The 21,985-nt window shown below is 36.8% G+C and overlaps 2 protein-coding genes across 3 annotated transcripts in view; one reads left to right on the forward strand and one right to left on the reverse strand.

Moving 5' to 3' along the window:
• Positions 1-1,581, reverse strand: part of LOC109829119 (actin-interacting protein 1-2-like) — a 13,410-nt gene extending 11,829 nt beyond the window's left edge. The window contains exon 1 of the mRNA XM_020396224.1: positions 1,378-1,581. Within this exon, the coding sequence (XP_020251813.1) occupies positions 1,378-1,433 (56 nt within the window). The 5' untranslated portion in view covers positions 1,434-1,581. The remainder of the gene's footprint in view (positions 1-1,377) is intronic.
• LOC109829120 (proteasome subunit alpha type-4-like) lies at positions 9,258-10,880 on the forward strand. 2 transcript variants are annotated; one of them, XM_020396225.1, is made up of 2 exons: positions 9,258-9,403; positions 9,936-10,880. In XM_020396225.1, the coding sequence occupies exon 2, from the start codon at positions 9,948-9,950 to the stop codon at positions 10,698-10,700; it is 753 nt and encodes a 250-aa protein (XP_020251814.1). In that variant the 5' UTR covers positions 9,258-9,403; positions 9,936-9,947; the 3' UTR covers positions 10,701-10,880. The 2 variants fall into 2 exon arrangements, with proteins under 2 accessions (XP_020251814.1, XP_020251815.1); XM_020396226.1 differs by having other exon boundaries at positions 9,360-9,480.

The following is a 21,985-nucleotide window of genomic DNA, read 5'->3' on the forward strand; positions in this document are numbered from 1 at the left end:
GAAGGACAGCAATGCAACAGCCAGTGGGGCGGTGCCTTAAGAGCCAGCACCCTAAAGGGCGACGACGTCCCGAGGGGGCGACAATGGCCCGAGGAGGCAATGATGCACCAAGAGGAGGAAGAAAGGGTTAGGGATTGAGAAGTGAAGGGGCTAGGTTTAGAGAAATAGACTATTAATATTTTATTTTGAGAATCATGGCTCTGATACCATGTTAAATAATAAAAAATCGTAGATTCTCATTCATATCTCAAAAGCTACAACTTCTACCTTTTATATAGGGATACAATAACAAGAAGTTTACTATGTAGTCAATGTGGGGTTAAACACAATTATCTAATCACAATTATTCTCTTAGTTACATTCCTAATATCTCTTAATCTCTAATTTATAATCCTAATATATCTTGCCTAATGTTACTTATTTCCTTCATTACCTCTAACAATAAGGAATGACACGAGAAAACAACTAAGAACACATAATTTTCTGAGTTTTGTTAAATTTACCTCAAGCAATTAATCAAACATAATTTCAAGTGACCACAACAAATTTTCTTGAAATATTTCACCTAATGACAAAGTTTAATCAATAAGACTAATAATTGCTCACAATAGGAGAAAAGAGCAAGGAAGAAGAAGGCAAAGAGGAATGCTTGGCTTCAAATAGATAATGCTGTGTTTTCTACAAATTGTTAGTTCATTTACTTTTCCTAATTCCATTGTTGCAAACGAAGCAGTTTGAAATATGAACTTGGTTGTAGTATTTGCTTCTGCAAGCTCTCTTTCCACATAACCAAACAGCCTAATGGCAATCTAACAAGCTACTAAAATCAATCTCGAAACAATTTTCCCATTTCTTGAATTTACAAACCAACTACCTTCTATACCTCAAGCGTCCAATAAAGCAAAAAATGCCAAGAAAACTGATGTGAGGACTCTTTCACCAAAACCCGTACATTTTTTTTTATTTCAGTAAGAATTATTCAAACTCCCGATCAATAACCATCATCAGTATAAATGGGTTGAATATAGCACCTTTCACTCTTATAGCTTTCTTTTCCTTCTTATAACTTCCTATAAGTAACATTTAATATACGTTTATATTGACATCACACTTCAATTACATCATAACTAACTACGAAGATGAGAAAACTTGTTTGACATTGCACTTCAAATAGTTTTAATTCATAGATTCATGAACTGCACTTAAGCCTTAACTCCTATTAACTCTGTAACAGCACCCAAGCGGATCGCCCTTAAAAATCGACAAAAAACCTAAAAAACCTCCAAATTCTTAAATTTACAAAATCAATCTCTTTCAACAGCTTAATCAATCGACCAATCAAAAAAAAAGCACAAAACGATCAAATCAAAAACTCACATGAACGCCCTAACCAACGATTTCCCCTTCCCATCCCCGGACGCAACAATCCTCATCCCATCCGCCGACCACTGTAGATCATCTATCCGTCCACTCAAGACCCTAAACTCGTTCTTGAGCGCTCGATCGCCGTGCCTCCCCCAGATCCTCACCGTCCCGACATGTCAGCGGAGGCGACCCACTCGCCTGTGAGAGAACCTGGCGACGGTGGAGGCTAGGCAGGTGCTCGCCGTAACTATGAGGCGTCGAGGGGGTGGAGAGGCTTCCGGCAGGGTGATGACGGGCGGCCGTTGCATGTAGAGGATGGTGTTGAGTGTTTTTTGAGGTCGCCGGACGATTAGGAATCGCGGCCGCGCTCGGTGCGGGAACGCAGGGTAGTCTCAGAGAAGGCTGCGGCCATTTTTTTGGGTGCGAATCTGTGAGCTTTAGAATCTCTATGAATTTTGGAGGGGGCAGAGAGTATAATGGTGAATGGTTTTTTTTTTGTTTTTTGGGGCGGGGGGGTGGGGGTGGGGGGGCGGGTATTGATCGAGTTACACGTGCTTTTTTGGCTGGAAAGTGGTTTGGCAGACTTTTGGTCGGGCAACTATTTTTAAATGCGGACAAATTTTTAAAACTAACCTTTTGTAAAAATATTCACAAAAAACAACTTGTTTCAACTTTAATTATCAAAACCGGCTAGTTTCAGCTTCAGGGCCCAAACTAGATCGGTGTTGCCAAAAAAAAATTGCCCAAAACTTTCTTTCGGGAATCTTTTGTTTCGCCAACACCGACCCAGTTTGGGCCCTGAGACTGAAACTAGGCTGGTTTTGATAATTAAAATTGAAACAAATCGTTTTTTAAAAATAAGTTTTTAAAAGGGTTTGTTTTGATTTGTCCTCTAAATGCGGAACAAAATGCGTTGGGGTGGATCATATTTGTAAAATATAATTTGCTGATATGATAGTGCATTTGGCAACCATTAGTAGTAAGTTTGAAATTGGTCCTCTATCGGGATGGAATGTGCTTTAGAAAAAACTAGATCAACTTTAATTAGTTTTTTTTAAATCAATCATGACAAAATCAAACATCCACTACAAAATTAACCATGACAAATAACCATCCATGATCATATATTAATTTTTTTAAATGAGTTATAGATTTATATCTTCATCTGCCAAGGGGGTAATTCAAGGCTGAAAACCGAAGCAACAAACCAAAGCAACTAATCGAGGCAACCAACCGAGAATTTTTTGGGATCAAACCTCAAAATCAAAGCTTGAAATAGAAGAAATGAGCTCAAGATCAAAGCTGAAAAACGAAGCAATCAACTAACAGCAACTGCAACAACAAAGCTAACTCAACATGGCATCAACGATCAAAATCAAAGATCGTAACCGATCAAAGAAGCTCAAGATCAAAGCTGTAAACAGAACCCTAACTAACCGACAGCAAGCCACCGAAGCAACAAACCCACCGAAGCCAACTCAAAGCTCGAATCGAAGTTGTAAACAGAACTCTAAACCGAAAGAAATCGAAGCTAACAACCGACAATAGAGCTCGATCCTGAGCCTCGTCTTTGAAAAAAAAAATTAAAGAACAGTTCGAGAAGAGGCAGGAAGAGGATTGAGAAGAGGCAGGAGAAGGCCAAAACCCAGTCTATAGTTTGTGGTGCGGTGGATTTTGAAAAACAAAGAGAAAGGGAAATGAAGTGGGTGGTGTCAGCTTTTTTACCCAATTCCACCCAAACCCATTGTATTTGGGTTTCCTTAAAAAAACCTCTTTTCCAACTTTATAGATTTCGAAATCTATAAATTGTTATGAATCAAACTTAGTAATATGATACATTTAGAATCCTTTATTTACAGTTTTGCCCCTGTCAGATTCAATGTCTATTCCTATTCTATAAAAAGAGTGAAACAAAAGTGGACCAGAATGCACACTAGGTTGTTGAAAAAAATATTCTATAATTCACACTAGGTTATGAATCAACTAAGCCCCTGGTTTTTTATTTTTTCCTGTATACCCCAGAAGACGGTTATATTAATTTGTTTTGCATATGTAACCAAGCTATATGTTTTTAGGGTTTATGAACACATCTTTTACATATGTATATCTTTTGGATCTATAATTCATTGATTGAATATTTTTTTGATCATCATTTATCAAAGCTCTAAAAAATCCAAAATCTGATATATGTAAATGTTGATGTTAAATATCACACAGCTAAATAAAATCACGTAGTTTGCAAGGGGCCGCTTTCTTCTTCGACTTTATGTCTGATTTCGCACTTAGGATGATTGAGCAATCTGCACACAAAGAGTCGTAAGAGGGCGGGGATAAGTTCCCTCGTGGTACCTCCGACGATCAAGTCCGTTGATGAACTTGAGCTTGAGAGGAGTAACAGAACCATGTGTTCTTGTTTTTGTGTAGTACGTGCTCTTTGGGGTTTTAGATTGTGAACTCCTGGCTATAGTGAATAGCATCTGCATTTATAGGGGATGCCGAGGGCAGATTGGACATTTCAGGAGTGTGTAGCAAGACGATAGTGAGGCGGTGATGAGGAGTGAGTTGGAAAATAAGTCATCATTTGCTACACATGTGTTGGTTTGTGAGTGGCGGGAGATCACTTCGGCAGCATTGGGAGTCAGCAGCCGACAAGTCTTCAAGATTGTTGAGGACGGAGACATAATAATGATCATCAAAGATTAAATAATATTGAGAAGTGACGCCTATGCTAACAGGTTTGAGATAAGGGCAATCCTTTAGCTTCGTCGAGAAGCAAAGCCCATAGGGTCATATCTTTGAGTTGCTGACTCTCGTATCGATCGACACTGTCTTTCGCGTCGACTCAGGAGTGTTGGCCTGTTCGGCTGGTTGGAACGTCGTCTCATCTCAGCTAACAATCATCTCTCGAGTCGATATAAAGATGTCAACTCATCTGGGAGGTCAGGATCTCTCATGTCGACTGTAGGAGCGGCCGACACTGGGGTGTTGGCTTGTTGGGCTGGTCAAGATATTGACTCATCATGTCATATATTCATGGAACAGATATGTCCCATAACAGTAAATCTTTTTCAAATTAAAATTTTGAAGGATAATTGTGATAGAATCTAGAAAATTTAATAAAGATAAAAATCATGATAAATTTAGCTTCTTATTTATTTTTAAAATTTAACTTCTTATTTATTTGTTTAGATGGGTTTGAAGGCCAAATTAAGTTTGACATCAACCATAGTGAAATTACTAACATAAGGTCTTAATTAAAAAAAATGCAAATGCTAAAGAAGACAGATATGAGCATTTAGAATGTCATGACAGTCTTTGGGAGCTCTGTTGATTGTGCTAGGCCATGTTGTGTTAACTATAATGATATGGTCTAAGGGAGTCAAGGTCTTATACACATCATTACAACGTCGGAGTGTTCCACCCACTATGATAGGAATTGATTCTTTAGATTCACTTATGCTAAGTTAGTGTAATAGACTTGGACACAACGGTAGTAACCTTGGGAAGCTCTTTTGTTTGTATCATTTCTATTGGCAACTTAGATGATAGTTTCATTTAGATTTATAACAAATTATTATAAAAATCAATCTGACTCCTTCACTTGCACCGGCTTGCAATACCTAAAGAGGTGTTGTGTTGGAGCACAAAAGGGAAGAATGTGGTATATGAAGTTGAGTCACGCTTCTACATATATAAATTTCTAATTTACTCTTTTGGCTAATGGCTCATAGAGAATGAAAATAAAATTTGAAAAAGAACACTATTGTATAGAATCGAATCTAGAATAGTGCATGACATGACACTTTCTACAAATGGACATAAATGAGGAAGATGATATTTGGTGGAAGCTCTAAGGCTCCTTAATATACCAGATTTTTGGTGACAAATAAATTGAAGATATTCTCAAATAATTTGCAAAGTGAGATTTGATTCTAAGTATAGCAAAGTTTTGGTCTCACCATAATAATTTTTTGAAGATTAAAATGTATATTTTTGTGAATAAAGATGTCAACTCATCTGGGGAGGTCAGGATCTCTCATGTCGACTGTAGGAGCGGCCGACACTGGAGTGTCGGCTTGTTGGGCTGGTCAAGATATTGACTCATCATGTCATATATTCATGGAACAGATATGTCCCATAACAGTAAATCTTTTTCAAATTAAAATTTTGAAGGATAATTGTGATAGAATCTAGAAAATTTAATAAAGATAAAAATCATGATAAATTTAGCTTCTTATTTATTTTTAAAATTTAACTTCTTATTTATTTGTTTAGATGGGTTTGAAGGCCAAATTAAGTTTGACATCAACCATAGTGAAATTACTAACATAAGGTCTTAATTAAAAAAAATGCAAATGCTAAAGAAGACAGATATGAGCATTTAGAATGTCATGACAGTCTTTGGGAGCTCTGTTGATTGTGCTAGGCCATGTTGTGTTAACTATAATGATATGGTCTAAGGGAGTCAAGGTCTTATACACATCATTACAACGTCGGAGTGTTCCACCCACTATGATAGGAATTGATTCTTTAGATTCACTTATGCTAAGTTAGTGTAATAGACTTGGACACAACGGTAGTAACCTTGGGAAGCTCTTTTGTTTGTATCATTTCTATTGGCAACTTAGATGATAGTTTCATTTAGATTTATAACAAATTATTATAAAAATCAATCTGACTCCTTCACTTGCACCGGCTTGCAATACCTAAAGAGGTGTTGTGTTGGAGCACAAAAGGGAAGAATGTGGTATATGAAGTTGAGTCACGCTTCTACATATATAAATTTCTAATTTACTCTTTTGGCTAATGGCTCATAGAGAATGAAAATAAAATTTGAAAAAGAACACTATTGTATAGAATCGAATCTAGAATAGTGCATGACATGACACTTTCTACAAATGGACATAAATGAGGAAGATGATATTTGGTGGAAGCTCTAAGGCTCCTTAATATACCAGATTTTTGGTGACAAATAAATTGAAGATATTCTCAAATAATTTGCAAAGTGAGATTTGATTCTAAGTATAGCAAAGTTTTGGTCTCACCATAATAATTTTTTGAAGATTAAAATGTATATTTTTGTGAAAATAAAATAATTATTTTGGCTCATTTATAAAGTAATCTAAAATATCGTCTTTTTGTTTATGGACATGACTACTAAAGTTGTAATCTACGATCACTTAGTTGCTCTAGACAATAAACTTAAGGTGTCGAGTGAACATGTCTCGTTTCAAAAGCAAAAGAGATGACCAAAATGGCATCTCATAGCTCTAGAAAGTTGAGACATCTTGCGTGTAAATGCACGCTGTAAAAAAAAAAGTACTCGCTCCATCTTTACATGATGCACTAGTTTGTAGTCATTTCTTCTCGGCTCTTACCAAATCTCCTAATTTATGGGTTGTAGACTTGGGGGCCGCAGATTGTGTAGCTTGAAACAATGATGGGTTTGTGAAATATCATCGCTTTTAATGGGAAACAAATGACTTTTAATGAGAAATGATTCGAGCATGAAAGTTGCTGGTATTGGCAAATTCTAGTTGGATTTGGGAGGTGGAAACGCCTGGCTCCTTCCTAAAGTCTTGCATCTCCCAAAAATTAGGTAAAATTCCCTTTCGGTGTCTAAGTCATTTCATTTTGGTTAGGACATTCGTTTTAATAAAAATAAAATTTTTATTAGGGGACATGATTGTCATATTGTTAGGCAAACTCTAATTCTCTAAATGATTCTATAAGATAACATGCTAGATTGGGACACATAGGGTTTGAACGGATGACATGTTTAGATCGAGGGGAGTTTTTGGTTTGCTCGCTAAGGTCATCTTGCCAACTTATGAGCCATATCTTGTAGGCAAAACTAAGAGAAAACTTGGAATAGCTAAACGTGCATCTCCATTATTAGAATTGATCCACTCTAATATTTGAGGACCAGTAAGTGTGAAGTCTTAGACTGGAGCCTCTTACTTAATTACCTTCATATATGGTTATTAACAATATGGTCATGTCTACTTGATCTCCCACAAGGCAAAAGCACTAGCTTGCTTTCATCATTACTTGAATGAGGTTGAGAATAACATATAGATATAAAGTTCAACTTTATAAGGAACCGTTCAGAGGAAGTGATCTTGGAGTATATAGTTACCGAGTGTATGGTTGTTGATCCACTAATGAAGCCTCCCTCTGCTAAGTTATCTAGAACTCATGTTAGGTTTTTAGGTCTACGTGTGTATTAATACTGTGTATTTAGTTACGTACACTTGATCATTTTTTCTTGCATTTCGAATGATTTTATGGTTGGCTTTTATGACATTCATTTTTCTTTAGACTTATATATGAATGCTATAAGCTATTATAAAACATTATTTTGATAAAATAATAAGTAAAATAATTAAAGATATTCAAACAGGTTAAAAAGTCTGTCTCACTCACATGAGCAGTTACCCTTGACACTATTACCAAGCAAGCAAAGATGAGATGGCTATGAAAGCGTCATGAATTACATTGATAATGAGAGAGATTATGAGATGCACTTGTATTGGGTTGCATTCATGAACGAGACTTCATTGAGAATCGAGATGAAATCATTCTTGAGAATGATCGACTCAATGAATATTGCAGGATTCGTTGCAACTTGTTCAAAGCCAGATGTGTTTAGACTCTGCTTAGATGTGATAATGTGCTTGCCAAGTGGGAGGCAAATTATCCTAAGTGTGATCGGTTTGCTGATTAGGTCAAGATTTGCGCAACATAGAGATGAATACATCTCTCCAGTGGAGCATTACTTCATCGTAGCACGTGATCCTACCACATATGCTTGGTGACTTCATGATTTTTGGGTATGGAAATGGATCTCTTCTTTGTTGCCTTGTGAAGCTAAAATCATATGGAGCATATTTTTTATTCCGCTTATACCCTTAGTGATATTCGACCCTATTATGAAGCTTTGGAAGCAGTGTTGCTACTTCGACTCTTCACCTATGGCCATGACAGATTCAGCCTAAAGGGAGGTGATTGGGAAAGTAGCTGTTCTTAGATCGAATCAGTAGTAGTGCGAGAGGAAGATCACTAACGCATCCACTTCGGTAATGAGTCTGCACCCGGAGCTTTATTTTTGACAAAGTGTGGATCTTACCACATAGTTCTGCAATAGTTGAGTATGCTTCTTCTAAGAGAGATTAGAAGATACTCGGACTAGAGATACAATTTGATATATGCTATATGAGACTCTATCTTATTTTTTATCTCAAAGGGGTCGATATTTCTATGCTCGCTCTTTATAAAAGTTTGTAGGATAAAGCTCACCAATTGCAAGTTGTCTCGATGGTCGCACAACACAACACACATATGGACCCTATGATCGATTCAGAATGTCGCAACCCACTTTTCGATCGAGTGGAAGTATGGATATTGGCGCCCTCAGTGGACTGTGATATCTAATTAAATATGGGTTGTTGAGATTTTATCTTGTGGATAACTACCCAATTAGTTAATATTGATACGATCAAACATCTCATTATGATTTACACTTGTCATTGGAGATTTAGCTATTAGTTGGTTGGTCTTATCCTTTAGTTAAAGTATTCCCTATAGATGTGGATGAATGCTTGGTATCATAATACATAACCCCACATATTCAAATTGGCAGCATGCTCAAGAAGAATTGATCTGAGATTGTTGTGTGGGTCGTGAACATTACGGAGGAGTCTTATCCGTCGTAGTTCCCTCCACTGTCAAGATCCAAACATGTCATCACTAGCTACAGATCGGAACTTCGATCCGATGTATATTTCTCTCCATTTCTTACACAACAAACTAAACCACCGAAATTAGATCAATTTAGTCACAATTTAATTGTTCAAACCGATTGAAGCTCACTCCTTAAAGAAGGTCTCAACCCCGCATCGAGATCTCGGATTCGGTTACAAAACATAACTAAAGCCCGTCCGACCCGATCCAAAAACTTTGCAAGTCTAACTGAGACGTCGGCCGCAAACGCGGTCTCGTATTTGCGGAGCCGCTCTCTCTCTTCTCGCTCGCTCAGGTGAGAACTAGGGTTTCTTCTCCATCCATTTCCCCTTTCGCGTGCAAAGTTTTAGGGCTTCAAATCTCTAGTCTCCTGTAAGTTTCGTAAAAGCGATCCGTTAATCGTCAATTTTGAAACTTTTATTAGAATTCACCCTTATAAAGTTTATATCTTAGCGGAAAAAGTAGCTTTTAGGGTTATGAACTATGTAGATCGTAGTTGGATTTCGCGCTATTTGAGTGAAATTGTGAAGTAGTTTTGTTGGTGATGTATTAAGGAGACAGATGCATCAGTTATTTAATTAAATTGGAATTTGGTTTCTGTTTCTTTCAGAAAAAATTATTGGAAGTTTGTACTCTTCATGGAGATGAGATTTCTGCTCAATAACTCAAGTTTATTATGTAATTTTTTTTAACTTAAACTTATTCCTTTTGTTGCCTTCCGTGGTTCAGAGAAGAAAAGCGAGCTTCTTGTTGCTATTTACAATTTGATAATGGTTTGTTTCATGTTATCTTATATATTTATTAAATGATTCTCCTACATGCTATAGTGTACTTCCAGAATGTCTCGTCGATATGATAGCAGGACCACAATCTTCTCCCCTGAGGGTCGTCTCTACCAAGTTGAGTATGCAATGGAGGCAATTGGCAATGCTGGGTCTGCCATTGGCATTCTAGCCAAGGACGGTGTAGTCCTCGTCGGTGAGAAGAAGGTGACTTCAAAGCTTCTCCAGACCTCGAAAACCACTGAAAAAATGTACAAGATTGACGACCATGTTGCTTGTGCTGTTGCTGGTATCATGTCTGATGCCAACATTCTCATTAATACTGCTCGGGTCCAAGCCCAGAGATATGTCTTTTCGTACCAAGAGCCGATGCCTGTTGAACAACTGGTTCAGTCCCTTTGTGATACCAAGCAAGGGTACACCCAATTTGGTGGGCTCCGCCCGTTTGGTGTGTCCTTCTTGTTTGCTGGGTGGGATAAGAACTATGGGTTTCAGCTCTATATGAGTGACCCAAGTGGTAATTATGCGGGTTGGAAGGCAGCTGCAATTGGTGGAAATAACCAAGCAGCACAATCGATGTTGAAGCAGGACTATAAGGAGGAGATGACAAGGGAGGAGGCGGTTGGGCTTGCTCTCAAGGTGCTCAGTAAGACAATGGATAGCACGAGCCTTACTGCAGAGAAGCTTGAGCTTGCTGAGGTCTTCTTGTTACCTTCAGGGGAGGTGAAGTATGAGGTTTGCGCCCCGGAAGCACTTGGTAAGTTGTTAGTGAAGTCTGGAGTGACACAGCCTGCTGCTGATGCCTCTTAAGTGATTCTTGAGTGTAAGTGAGAATTTTTCGTAATATGTTATTTGGTCATCTTGGTGTGCTTTATGATATGATGACACTTGGCGTGATTCATATGCAAAAACTTAGTTACCTTTATTGGACACGCGTTTATGCTAAACAAAATGTTTGCTTTAAATGAATTGATTCCTCCTTGATATCTCCGGTTTGGATGTTCGCAATGACAACACTTGCCTTTTGAATGTGATGGTGGATAGGGATATAAAATTTTAAACCTTAGCTCCTGGTTTTCTATCAGTTTTTCTAGAATTATTTTTGTACACAACATAAATCTGGTTACAGTCATGCTACTATTTTTTCGACTGACATGAATATCTGCTGTCATTATGATAGCTTGCAATTTCTTTCGATTAACATAGATGTACTAATAAACCTTTGGGCTATGAAATTTTAGACAATGTCTTCAAGCGTGTGAAACTTCTATCTACTATAATGCACATTTTCCTTGAGTTCATGTCATATGGGTCGAGAACTTCAATAATCTACAGCCATCAATTTTCACTTTGAGTTTGAGCAATAGGAAAATTTATGGAAAAGGCAAGATTCTATCAGTTTCAGTTTGTTTCTACCAGTCTACTAAACATTGACTCAGATTCTGTATTTTTGAACTAATCTGCTAATTTATATCTGAGTATGATTTCCTCACAGTTGTTAAAATCTCTATTTTCTGTTCATTCACATTTATCCTTCATTTTACAATGTACATAGTTTTAGTCAATATCGATATTCAAAACATCCCGCTGAGAATTAAGGCTATTGCGTTTGATCTTTACTAAGAAGGCGCATGCATACTACATCCAATCGTTATACTCCTATATTAATATGCACGGTTTCATGAAATTTTCTAGTTAACCAAATCTCAGAAACATATTTCCTGTTGTTCTCTATAAGCTATATGCTTTGGCCATTTGTAGGAGCCTTCTTGGTCACGCACCTTTGGGTGTGGGCATTTTTCTTTTTTGAGCGATGCGTGTTTCTTAGAAATTGTCTCTGTGCAACGAAGAAATTTAGGATGTAGATGCATGAGTTTTAGTTTCATTTGAAGGCTCTTGAACAGATTCCAGGGTTCTTTTCTCATCCATATCTTATAACGTCTGTTGCCTTATGGAATAGCTTGAGTTAGAGCATGTTTGGCAAATGGTCCAACTGGATTGTAATCAACAAAAGCGGATTATATGTTTGGCTAGTGGATTATTTTGGATTATAATCCACAAAAAAATAACCTGTAACCTGGGGTATCCCAGGTTATTTTTTGGTGGATTATAATCCATGAGGTTGACCAAGTAGAAGACAAGTATACCCCTCATGATTTTACAAAATCTCAGGCCTCGTTTAATAATTCATCACCAACAACATGCTCTTTTTGGTCATTTTGACGACAATGGTAGATTATAATCCACATATTTGCCAAACACTCTACTATTGAAAACAGATTTTAATCCAAATTTACCAAACACTGTGGATTATAATCCAAAGTTCCCAAACATGCTCTTAACTTGTAATCAAATGATTTTCTTTATTGGCTTTACTAGTGTTCTATCCACATGTTTGGTAGCCACCCATGCTCTTTTTCTATAAGAAGCATTACTTCACTTTTTATGCTAGTGTCCTATTGACAATGTCATAGTTGTAGCTGTTTCTATTCTCCTAGTTGACTTGATACACTACAGTAGGTTAACATACTAGGTCTTCCTATTTTGTTTTCCGCCTCCTGTTTAGGCTGGTGTAAAATGAGTTATCTTCTCATGCACTACTTTTTCGCTTGCTAGCAAGAGATAGGTTAACTTATTTCTGAGTTACAATTCTATATCCACCGTCTTTAGTTTTCACTTGACATAGGCTTTGGTAACTGATTCATTTTCTGATACCCATGATGGAACTAGGTTCTCAGTTGAGAAGATATAAAATGCCTTGTAACTTTGTCAATATGTATAACATATTCTTTCTATTCAGATGCTTGCTTTGTCTACATTTATACACTTCCTTGATAGACCAATTTATGAGTGTCATATTACTATTTTCCATAGTTATACTCTTTGTTTGTGTTAGAGCTGGGTGAAACCCCGTGCACATACGGATATGACACTGTAGCTTATATTTTTATGACAAATCTGGAGGTTATCAAGGTTTGGGAGTAATATGTGTACTTCACTACTTTGTGTAGACATTTACAAGTTGGAATCGGATTTTTGTTTGTGCTACCATGCATATGAATATTGGGATTAGAAAGTTTACTACATTTGAGCATCTAGAAATAGAAACAAATGAAGCTTGACTGAAGTTGTAGCACTAGCAACCATACGTTGTTTCAACCTTTAGCATGTTGTTTTACATCTCTTAGCCTTAGCATTGTAGCTTAGTTTGGCAAAATGGCTTTGGAAACAATAACTTTGTTTAATTTAAATGAAATCATGGTTTGTATGCATACATTAATATATTAAAATGGTTTCAGAAACTACAGTTTCAATAACATATTCATACAATGATTTTTATTTTAAATTTATCAAAGTAGGGTTTCTTAGTACATGGTTTCAGTAGATAATGTATTAAGGTGATGGTCATGAGTTGGCTGCTCATTTAGCAAAATGAGCTATTAAGAGATAGAGTGATGAACACAAACCTTTCAATGTGTCTAGCGAGTTGGGATGTCACTAATTATCTCTTGATAGCTTATTTTGCTAAAGGAGTTGCCACCTCATATCCATTTTTCATATATGTTAATTGTAGTAGCATAGTCTCATTATGCAAATAACTTATGTATTTGATAATGTGTATTTCCTTATTTCCTACCTATTATTGAGGCTTTATATATTTTGTGTTCTCTCATATTATAAATATAAATATAATTACTCATGCATCAATGAGGTTATCAACAAAGAGTCTTCTCTTATTCCTAAGATGGTATCAGAGTTAGAGTTTTAGCCCTGGAGACCTCGCTTTGTTCCTAGTCTTGGAACTGCCAAGGGGGTTTTGCCACAAACATCATCTCTCTGATTCCCGTTGGTGGCTTCAAGATCATCGACGAATTATCACCATCCTTGAGTTCAATCTCCACTCTTTGTCGTTGCCACCCCTCCATGCCTCTTTTAATTTACCCTAGATCAAACTCTAGTGATCTTCAGACCCTAGTCGCACTACAGTTGCAGTGTTCATGCCGCTCTCCACCATGACTTCATCGCTGCCCTTGATGACTTCGTTGTCTGTCACCCTTCTCCTCTCTCGACGGCAACACAAGCCACCACGTTCTGTTGAGCGTCTCCTCTCTAGCGAGATCTCTGACGCTAGCCTACTCTACTCCGACTAGCACTGTCACTATCACTTCCAACCACTGGCTCTCACTTATCAAAATATTGCCAAGAGTTGGGCCATGAATCTCGACGCCAAACTCGAGTCTCGCATCCCTAACAAGGTGCTTTTGTACTCAAAACAATCTTGGGCTGCTTACACTCCATGAGTTTGACAATCAATGGGATATCTTCAATCCTCAAATCGATATTCCTGCTAAAAGCTGCATTAATAATAAACGGTCGTTTTTAGTCTCAAGTGCCTACACCTTCTGGACAGCAAGAGAACACGACGTACCTTACACCATTCTTGTTTGTTTTGATGTCGTGCTTCTCTTCTATCGCACCATGCAAAGCACTCTTGTACTGAAAACAATCTTGGCTGTTTCCACTCCATGAGTTTGACGGTCAATGGGGTAACAAGGCGCTCTTGTACTCTGAACAATCTTGGACTGTTTACACTTCATGAGTTTGATGGTCAATGGTTCAATCCTCAAATGGATGTTCTTGATGAAAGCTGCATTCATAGTAAATAGTCATCTTTAGTCTCAAGTCCCTACACCTTCTGGGCAGCAAGAGGCCACAACGTCAAATTCCTTGCACCATTCTTGTTTGTTTTAACGTCATACTTCTCTTCTATTGCACCATGCAACTCTGCCTCGCATTGCTGCAGAACCAAATCCAAAACCGCTAAAAGATAGTTTTATGCATGGTGATCTAAAGAAAAATTCTCAGCCATACCTCTCTTTTTATTTGAGCGTGCTTTCCGCTCAAACTAACTCGACTCACCTGCTTCTTCAATGTTTTCTATGGCGATGACTTTCGTTATCTTCTTCTTGCCATTGATGTTCTATGTAATGTCGTCTCGCCGCTGGCCTCTTTTGTCGAACTCCCTCTCTGATGAACTCATTGGCGCTTCATCTAGTATTTTGGCTCAACTTGCATATTATACAAGATTTTACTTCATGCCATTAACATTAACCGTCCTCCATCAAGATTTTCTTTGCAACAAGCTTCTCTTCACGGCCTCGATATTGACTACTAATAGTTCCTCCCTTGATATATGAGAATTCCTATTCTCACTGTTTGATCTCATTGCCAAAGATTTCTCCGTTAATGCACAAAGATTTCTATCCTTGCCGTTAATCTCATCGACATTGATTTCTCCACTACTTATACCCCTGTATTCCTATCCTACATCATTGATATAACTGCCGTTGGGTTTTTCATCAGTATTGTTCGATTATTATCCTATACTATGCTCTGACTCTTCTATCGAGTCTCTTATATCCTGGCAGTTTTGACTCTTATCCAAACTCATTGTTTTCATCGCACCATGAGTTTGAGGGGGATGTTGAGACTTTCTATAATGGGTGTCATATCTTATTATAAATAAATATAGGTTCCCCCCCACCCTAGAAACCACCTTTAAAATAGGGCCGTTCTATAAAAACCATCTTTAATTTTCAACTTGTACATAAATCACTTTTAAAGTATTTTTTGTTGCAATCAGCCACCTCGGTCCATTTTTTAGTTATTTTTTTGGTACTTGATCCCACCTAACCTCCATCCAGGACCATCTCTCTAAACTTAGTATCTGACAACTAATTATTGGAGAAAAAACTGGAAAGAAGTATTTTACTTAAAAGTGAGTCCAGTTGGTTGACTGCAACAAAAAATGCTTTAAAGATGGTTTATGTATAAATTGAAAATCAAATGTGGTTTATGTGGAATGACTTTATTTTAAAGGTGGTTTCTATGAAAACCCCCTTAAATATATGTACTCATGTATCAATGAGATATCAATAAAGAGTCTTCTTTATTCCTAACAGTTTCATTTCGTGTCATATCATAGTATAAATATATGATTGACTTTGAAAACCAGTTTGCTTGAATAGTTTTAGCATCTTTTAGAGGAAAGAATGCAATAGATAGCCGTGATAATCTAATATGTTGAGCTCATTCCAATGACCTTATCGTCTTAGATTTTGGAGTTCTGCATTCATACAAGTCTTTTTATGAGCGTCAATACCTGTGTGTCCAGTTAAGACTGACAAGCCTTCGAGTATAGAGCGTATATAGCAGAATCGGCTGGTGATTGATCAGAAATATATATACTAAGCTCTTGCTTGGAAGTAATCATTTGGAACAAAATGATAAAAAGTAGAAAAGTTTACTTACCAGGCATGAGAACTAGTAGAATCCAAATCTGAGGGGAAGAATTTAACATCTGGTGTGGCAAATAAGAGGATTTTGGTTTGATCCTTGGTACTAGAGGAAGGTTAAAAAATGAGAAAGAGGAGGTTTCTTTTTTTCTGTAAATTTAAAAGAGGTGGTTCTTCACAAATCCTCTGATGAATAAAGTTCACGGGTGAGATTGTTAGGGAAAAGTAGAATTGTGTATTGGAAAGAGGGAGGAGGGAGGTTCTGCATGCTGAATATTATACGAATGTCATAAGGCATGGGCCTAATCTTAAAGCAAACTGACATATTTTTTTCATACAAACAGAGATATAGAAATTGTTCTTTGGAGAATCTGAAGGCGATAGGTTTCCATCTAGCGACGCTTCTAAAGCAGAGTTGAAGCAAAAGAGCATGTTAGATAGAGCTACAGCAAGTATAAGAACAGAATTTTGAAGAGAGATCTGAACATGTTCTCGTTGATATAAAGTTTTATGATGTGGTTCCTGGGTAAAGTATGTACTGAGATATGTGAAAATTGCAAGTTTATGCTTGTTATTTATATAAATTGTTCTAATGATGTGTACTATTGGCTATGAACTAGCATGAGAACAACCATCTACCGGCTATCACCACATGGCCTGACTGATTTTGTTTAGAGTGACACATGGATTATATCTCCATGATATTTCACTAGTTTGATAAGAAGGGATAATTTCTAAGATAGAAATTGTAAGAGACTTTTGAATCTATAGAGTTTGGACTAGTGTAACCATTAATTGGATAAACACGGATATCGGAGAATCTGGAGTTTGATAAATATATCTTGACCTTTAAGGTCGATTGAGCTGTGCAGTCTGTGTCGTCTATCATGATGGACAAATAGAAATGATGCATTCTACTTTTGTAAAAGATAGGCGATTCAGGTCTGTATTTATGTATGTATGCAGTTGATCATATGATGCATAAAAATTTTGAACCACCTGTCATTTCCCCTTGCACCATGTACAATAGGAAGGAATAACTAGGTTGGCTTAAAGCATAATACATGAAATGCAATTTTAATGCAATTAGGAGAAGAAGACACCAATCTTCATTACTGAGTGCCAGTCATTCATCATGATGCAAGAATCAAAGAATAGCGTGTCGAAGAATAATACTCGATGAAGTAAAGGATTGTTTCTAAAGCATATCCATAAAATGCTAATGAAGTCGAAGGGGTTTTTCTAAGATGCTGTAGAATGAATAATCGCGCTTTATTGGCTTTAGAATGTTGGGTGGTGAAGAATCATGTCCTAAAGGAAGCATAGCATAATTAAGTGCTGACGATGTGTGACTGTACGTTAAATGATAACTAGAATGAGAAAGGAATGCATTTTTAGAAGTTTAGAGTTCGCTAGGACTTGTGATATCCAATAAGTGCCCACTTTTGAAGATCGTTTGAGATGGCTTGAACTTGTTGAATCAGAGAGTAATAAGCATAGGGTTAGCAGAAGTTGCTAGGACTAGTGATAAACCAAAATAAGGAGAAAAGTCTATACTACTTGGTAATTTAATAGGGGACAGATTTGAATGGAGGGGGAAAAAGAAAGAAAAACGGAGATCAATTTAACAGTTGAGATAAAGACTTTATTATTCTTGCCGTATTCTCGTGCCATAATATATCTTGTTCTCTCTTTATTTTCACCCTAAAAGAACCATTCACTTTTGCCGCACACCCATCAACTCTTTTTCCTGTTCAATTACTTCTCCTCTAAATATATGACCTTGTACACTTTTGGTTGTTTATTTGATGTTGATATTATAGTATGGTTTTTATTTTATGTTGATATTATAGTGTATTTCATCATGTATATCCCGCTGCTGTCTTCAGTACGCTATTTGAACAGGTATTTGATCACTACAGGTTAAAACAAAGGTGAGAAATAGCGTGGTATCTGATTCATGTGTCTGTAATTGATTTGGAAAGTATTTTGACTTTACATAGAACCACTGCTTGCAATGTTTTTTAGTGCCGTGCCCCCATTTCATGCTCTGCTGAAGAAAAATTTATGCATGGGTCCTTTTTAAATAGACACGATGGGTTGAAATTGCATCTTCTCTTCTCCGAAGTGTGATCAGTTTGAGCCCGAAATATATCTTTCCGAAATATATCTTATATGTATATGATTTACAATACAGATACGGTGGTTCTCTTCTTCCTGCACTTTGTGATATCCAAATGTTCGTGCAAAATGGTACAATTCAGAATTTCCAAAGTGATTTTTGTGTTTCTTATTCATGTCTTTGTTTTTTGGGTTGGATTTGTTCAAGATTGGGTGATAATTTCATCATGAATTGTTATCTTGCAAATAATCTGATCATCTTTATCAAATCATTGATATTCTTTGATATCCAAAATCGCCAATTCTTTGCCTTAAAACGGATTTTCTGAAGAATTTTGCGGAATATTGGCATTAGTTGAGAAGACTTGAGCTGTTTGGATGTGCTATGGTGAGTTAGCAGTGGTGTCCCTAAACCTTTTTATCGCCATTCAGACGTCCTGATGTGTAAATGAAGTTGTCTTCAGTTTACATTCAACACTTGTATGAGAATAGCGATTCTCTTAGCTACACTGAAATATCAAGAGATTTCTCTGTAATACATTTACGTCACGTACCACGTAGTTGACATCAAGGATGTAAGTGCTAGCAAGAAGGTTAGTAGGTGATTAACTCTGTACTAATGGTACAAAAGGTTGTATTTGTAACTCTAAATCTTTTAATTGTGTCTTTGTCCCTGACATCAACCCCTCAACGACCAGGCCTGCACCTAGTTTCGGCACTTCATTTTCGAGCTATACAGAGGAGAAAGAGCATCAGATCCTTATCCCTGCTTTTGCTTGATAAACTTTGTGTAGGTGGAGTCAGTTCATGCGCATATTATTCAAAGATAATACCACAAACTTTCAAACGAGGAGGCAGTAGACAAGTCAATCCTTGAGCAGATCTTTCAGGTTTCTCGATCAAAGTTGTCCCTTTCGGGCCTACATTATTGGTTTCTTGCGATAATTTTTTCGAGATTCTACATGAGGGAAAATCACGGGGGAGTTCAGGTCACTATGAAATACCTTGTAGGAGAATACACAGGATAATTAACGCCCTTTGCGTATACATTCATGGATTAGAAAGCAGCTAGAAATTTATAAATTCTGTTAAATAATCAACAAAATGTAAGAGGTGAGGTTTGGAGTATACGTTCATGATTTGATGTTTGGTTTCAATGACTATGTGAAAGATACACCAAATTTATGTCGCATTTGTAAAATGGTTTCGTTAATAGAGCTATTCGTTATACATATCAAATGTGTGCTGATTAAGTGGGAAACTACTTATTTTTATGCGTAAATGTGAGGATACTTTAAGGCTCATGCTTAAAAGATAAAAAGATATTTGTCATCCATTGTTTTCTCTTTATACTGGTGTTCTATAGTGAGCTACTTGTACCATTTCAGTCCATGTAATAATTCAAACATGATACTTTCTTTTCAGAAAGAGATGCAAAGGAAGAAGACAAACTGAGCTTGTTCTTTCCTCTCTTTTCTTTATTATCAAAATAAAAAACACTGGTCTGGTCCATTAGATGTTGAGCTCGGTGGAAATCAAAACCAAACTGATGTGCTACGAGAAATCAAATCAAATGAACATCGAGAGAATGCCAAACGAACCAAATCAATACCACAAACACAAACAACCAATTTTAACGTGGTTCGGCAAGTTGCCTACGTCCACGGGGCAAGAAGGGGATAGGGTTTTTCACTAATAGAGAAGAAGAGCTACGTCCACGGGGCAAGAAGGGGATAGGGTTTTTCACTAATAGAGAAGAAGAGTACAAACTGAGATTAAAAATCACTCAAACTCACCAATTAATCTCACCAACAAATCTCTAATTCTCTCCAAACAAAACCGTAACCAATAGCTCAGAAAATACATCTTTTTTGTGCGCCAAATATCCCCAATTTTATTCTCTATTCTCTCTTCCAATTGTTCCATATATATAGAAATCCTAAAATCATAAACATACGAGAAATTCTAAAACAAAAAACAAAACAGATTAGGAATCCTAATAACATGTTAACAAAACAGATTTGGAATCATGTTACCAAAACAGATTAGGAATCCCAATAACCTGTTAACAAAACAAATTAGGAAACATATTAGGAACCTGCTATCTAACATTAGAGTCGTCAAACAAAAAAAAGAAAAAGAAAAAGAAAGTGGTGTGAAAATTTAATTTGAACTTATTCCTTTTGAATGGTTACATATATAACAGGGAGAAGAATCCTAAGAATACCCTCTATAAGAGAACTTAGCGTGCTTTATTTTATGAATCATAGAAAGAAATTTAATTATGATTTAATTTGTTGTTGACAGTGATTCAATTTATTCGTTAATTGTAGGCTGAAAAAAGATAAATTTGAAAACTAGCTCAAAAAGGAACATGAAATATGTTTTCTTTTCCCCCGAAAAAGCGAAATGGTATATATGTAATCCCATTTAATTTAAATTAGATAAGGGTGCTTTGAACCTTGGGGTTAACCTTTTATTGCTCTTTAATGATTTTTCTCAATCGTTGTCCACCACTAACACTTAAAAGAGTTACATATTATTTAGATTCTGTAATAACTACATTAATCTAGCAATAATTAAAGTGCTTTATTACTGTATCCATTCTAGTAATGGGAAAGAACAATTTTTGAAACAGACCCATTTCAATTTTTTTTTAAAACTGACCCTTTTTTTTATTCACCAAAACCGACTAGATTTTGTGATTAACAGTCTAATTAACTTCCTAAACAGTCGGGGTTGGCAACCCCGACTATTTAGGACATTAATTTTTAGAGTTTAAGGCTTCTAATTAGGGTTTAACACCCTCCTAAATAGTCGGGGTTGACAACCCCGACTGTTTAGGAAGCCACCCCCGACTGTTTAGGAAGGTAATTAAACTGCTAATCACAAAATCGGATCGGTTTTGGTAAATAAAAAAAAAAAGATCGGTTTAAAAAAAAATTAAAATGGGTCTGTTTCAAAAAATTATTCAATGGGAAACAATAATAAACAAGTCAATCTGAGATGTTAGTTTCAGTTAGATTTTGATCGAGCGTTGTTTCTATTCCTTGCCCTTTCTTTCTTCCCTTTATTAATAATTTCCACAGGACCCATCTCTATTCTCTACCAAGAATTCCACTCACCCCTTAATTTAATATTGGAAAATGCTTTTTGACTCGCGAGTTGGGCAACTCGCGCCCAACTCGCAGTCACTGACTAGGGGGTGGGCCCCACAGCTTTGTGGGGGCCCACCCCCCTAGTCAGTGACTGCGAGTTGGGCGCGAGTTGCCCAACTCGCGAGTCAAATAGCACAGCTCTTTAATATTTAAGACAAGACAATTAGCCGATGTACGGCCCAACGCATGCTTCTAGTTTCGCTGTTTCAGTGAGGGACACGTCATATTATTATTTGAACTTGCAACCGAAGTTGCGTGAATTTCTTTTCCCTTTTATGTCTAGTATTTTGAAAAATGATCGCCGTGTCTACAACTTACGAATTACGATCCTCCTTATAAACTTAAAAGGTAAAGATCACAAAACACCCCTAAAATCTGATCCATTCTGCGGTAATTTAAATTTTTTTGGAAATTGCACTTAACCTCCCCAAGTTTTAAGCCGTCCACGAAACCTCCGTAATTAATGTTTATACTCTTTCTACATACCCTAAGGGGGGGTTAGTCACCTAGAACTTTTTAA

This window comes from Asparagus officinalis, chromosome 1 (assembly GCF_001876935.1).
Source record: "Asparagus officinalis chromosome 1, Aspof.V1, whole genome shotgun sequence".
In the NCBI taxonomy this organism is placed as follows: domain Eukaryota; kingdom Viridiplantae; phylum Streptophyta; class Magnoliopsida; order Asparagales; family Asparagaceae; genus Asparagus; species Asparagus officinalis.